Here is a 2,922-nt window from a genome sequence, read left to right as displayed (position 1 = left end):
GCTGAAAAACGCAGCTCCTAGTCTGTAGCTCGGATGGGATTTCTAATGGCACGAATGGCTCCGAAAGGGGGGTTAAACCCCAAGACGCCTGATGAAAATACTCGCGGAGTGCTGAACCTTCCAATGCCAAGCTCAGAAAAACCTTCTGCTCTTTAGAAATACGCGCGTGCGCGAAACCGAAAAACGGCAATGAAACGGCAGCAAGTTTCAACACACTCAACAATGATGATGAAACTCTCAATGTCTCACTACCAAGCTCTGATACCACTTGTTGGGATCGGAGAGCACACACACAGAGAGCCAGCACGAAGAAGGAGATAGACACAGTGTGTGGCGGGGCGGTACGCACACTACAATGTGTAGTTATGAGTATAGTTATTATGAATGAGTAAATGAATGGTTGTACATGGGCGGCTTAACAACGGGCAGCCGGGCACACGGGCCTTTAACCCAACAGTTGACTGAGCATGCAGGTACAAGAGCTCATCAAGATGCTCGTTATATGTGAGGTAAGAACAAGGTGAGCATAGTAGATGGTGTAGCATAGTAGATGGTGTACAAAAGCGTCAAGACATGGCGATGGTGAGTACAAAGAATCTTTTTGCTGCATCCTATCATGTTGCCAAAGAGGATTTGGCTTTTAGTAAGTTTACCTCTACTTTGGATTTATTGGAAGTGTGTGGTTGTCCATATCTAGTGAGAGATCTCTATCAAAATGATAAGTCTTGTAGCTCTTTTATTTGTTACATCGGCGAAGATGTTTTAAGAAAGATTATAAAATGTCTTAAGGCTTCAAGGTTTTATAGTATCATGATAGATGAGTCCACATATATTAGTTGTGATCAACACATGATTGTGTATGCATCATTTATTGAGGACTCAAAACCTGTGATTGTCTTTTTGGGATTGTTAGAGGTCGAGGAGGGCACTTCTCACCACTTGCATGAGCGTGCAACTTTCTCTTTGGCAGAGATGCAATTAGAAAGGTCTAATATGATTTGCATTGGCATAGATGGTGCCTCAGCAATGGTTGGCCGATTGAATGGGGTCACTACTTGTTTTAAACGAGAGAATCGATTCATGACCTCTATCCATTGCATTGCCCATCCTGCTAGCTTATGTTTAGTAGATGCTGTGAAAGTAAGTGCTTATGCGCAATTGATTGACCAAATTGTTAACGAAATTGCCTCTATCTTTAGTTAGTGTTCCAATAAAAGTGCTAAATTGGCTGAGCTAGAGAGAGAGTTTGGATGTGTTGTTCTTCAAATGAGTCGCATTCATAAAGTTCGGTGGTTAAGTAGAGCACTATGCATTCATAAAGTTTGTGAGTCTCTTGAGCCATTGCTGATATTTTTGAAAGAGCATAACTCTACTTTGTTTGACAAGGTTCGTGATTTTCAATTTATGTACAGTTTTCATTTTATGGCTGAAATCTTATAAAGACTTGCTATTTTTTCAAAGATATTCCAAAGTACATTTGTTGATGTTACCGTTGTGATTGGACTTATTGAAGCTAAAATGCGACTAATCACAACGCAATTTGTAGATGTGCCTATTGTGGATGTAAATGCATCTATTCTTGATCATTTGGAGTATCCTATTATTCCAGATTATGGACCTCACAGTGGTCAGCTTGCGGTGCTTCATGCATCAATTCAAGGCAACATGTACAGGTCTGTGGAGATTAGAAGAGAAAAATCTTGTAAGGATTTGGAGCTTGCTATAGCTTTTCAAATGCAATTTTCACAATTTATAATTGCAAATTTGCGTGAGCGGTTTTCACATATTGGACTTCTTGAATGCTTCAAGGCTCTCTCACCTTGTTGTTTTCCTTTGGAGGTATTGCATACAAATATTTTGGTTATGATGTGATAGAGAAACTTTTGGCTTTCTATGGCAAGTCAAAAAAATTGCATGGAGAGGATGTTGGTCCTCTCATTGATAAGATATGTGCGAAGAGAGAATATGATGTTTTTAGAGAGCAAGCACCCTATGAGTGGAAGGGTCGGAGTTTGAGAGAGACATGGATTTCTATTGGTAGAAATCCCACTACTAGAGAGAAGTATCCTATGCTTCTTAGACTTGCTGAGATTGCTATGTTGCAATGTTCGAGTACTGCTGCTTGTGAGCGAGGTTTTAGTGCTCAAAATTTGATAAAGACTAAACTATTTAGTCATTTGAGTACTTGGAATTTAGATACACTAATGCGCATATCTATTGAAGGACCACCTTTAGCTACCTATGATTTTGAAGATGCCATTATGTTATGGAGGAATGGTGCAAAGATGAGTTGTCACATTTTCAATGAAGCAAAAAGAGGTATACCATCACTTAATAGCAAATTAATTATGTTCTCTTTTTATCAATGTGGCATTTAATGATGTCTCTTTGTTGTGCAGAGTTAATGGTGTGCTAATGGATGATTGATGTAGATGGTTGAGAAGGCACGTGGATATAAGTTCTTTTATTTTTATTTTTATGGTAAGTTGTGACACGATGCTTTTGTTAGAAATGCATGTTGCTCTCTCTTTTTTGTCAAAGGAGAAGAAAGGAATATGGCTGTTTTTGTGGCTTGGCGTATGGTTGGTTTCAATAAAGACAAATGCACACAATTTTGGCTAGTTATGGATGTGCATGGAATGTGGATATGTATAGCTGGTTGTATGCAAAATCATGTATGACTTGCCGATTACAACTGGATATCAGTTTTTGAGGTACATTTTCTTGGTTGGTATGTGGCTGGTTGGATGCGATGTATGGCTTGCCATTTTGCAGCTAGATACGATGTGAGGTTGGTGGATTTGCATTATGGATGACTTTCCAATCAGATTTGGTTTATGGATTGTTGATTACACATGCTTATTGTGGTTGGCTTTCTAGCTTATTTGCTATATTGATTCATGGCTGGTTGGATTTGGTTTA

At 39.1% G+C, this 2,922-nt stretch overlaps 1 protein-coding gene across 1 annotated transcript; it reads left to right on the top strand.

The window, feature by feature from the left end:
* Window positions 1–573: 573 nt before the first annotated feature.
* LOC147464381 (uncharacterized) lies at window positions 574–2,416 on the top strand. The gene is made up of 5 exons (XM_086524168.1): window positions 574–1,140; window positions 1,204–1,297; window positions 1,514–1,839; window positions 1,902–2,319; window positions 2,400–2,416. The coding sequence occupies exons 1-5, from the start codon at window positions 574–576 to the stop codon at window positions 2,414–2,416; spliced, it is 1,422 nt and encodes a 473-aa protein (XP_086380294.1).
* Window positions 2,417–2,922: the final 506 nt, after the last annotated feature.

This window comes from Adiantum capillus-veneris, chromosome 1 (assembly GCF_014529385.1).
Source record: "Adiantum capillus-veneris isolate H3 chromosome 1, ASM1452938v2, whole genome shotgun sequence".
Lineage (NCBI taxonomy): Eukaryota > Viridiplantae > Streptophyta > Polypodiopsida > Polypodiales > Pteridaceae > Adiantum > Adiantum capillus-veneris.
The sequence above is the reverse complement of the archived record's forward strand: the minus strand, read 5'-3'. Positions and strand labels throughout refer to the sequence as shown.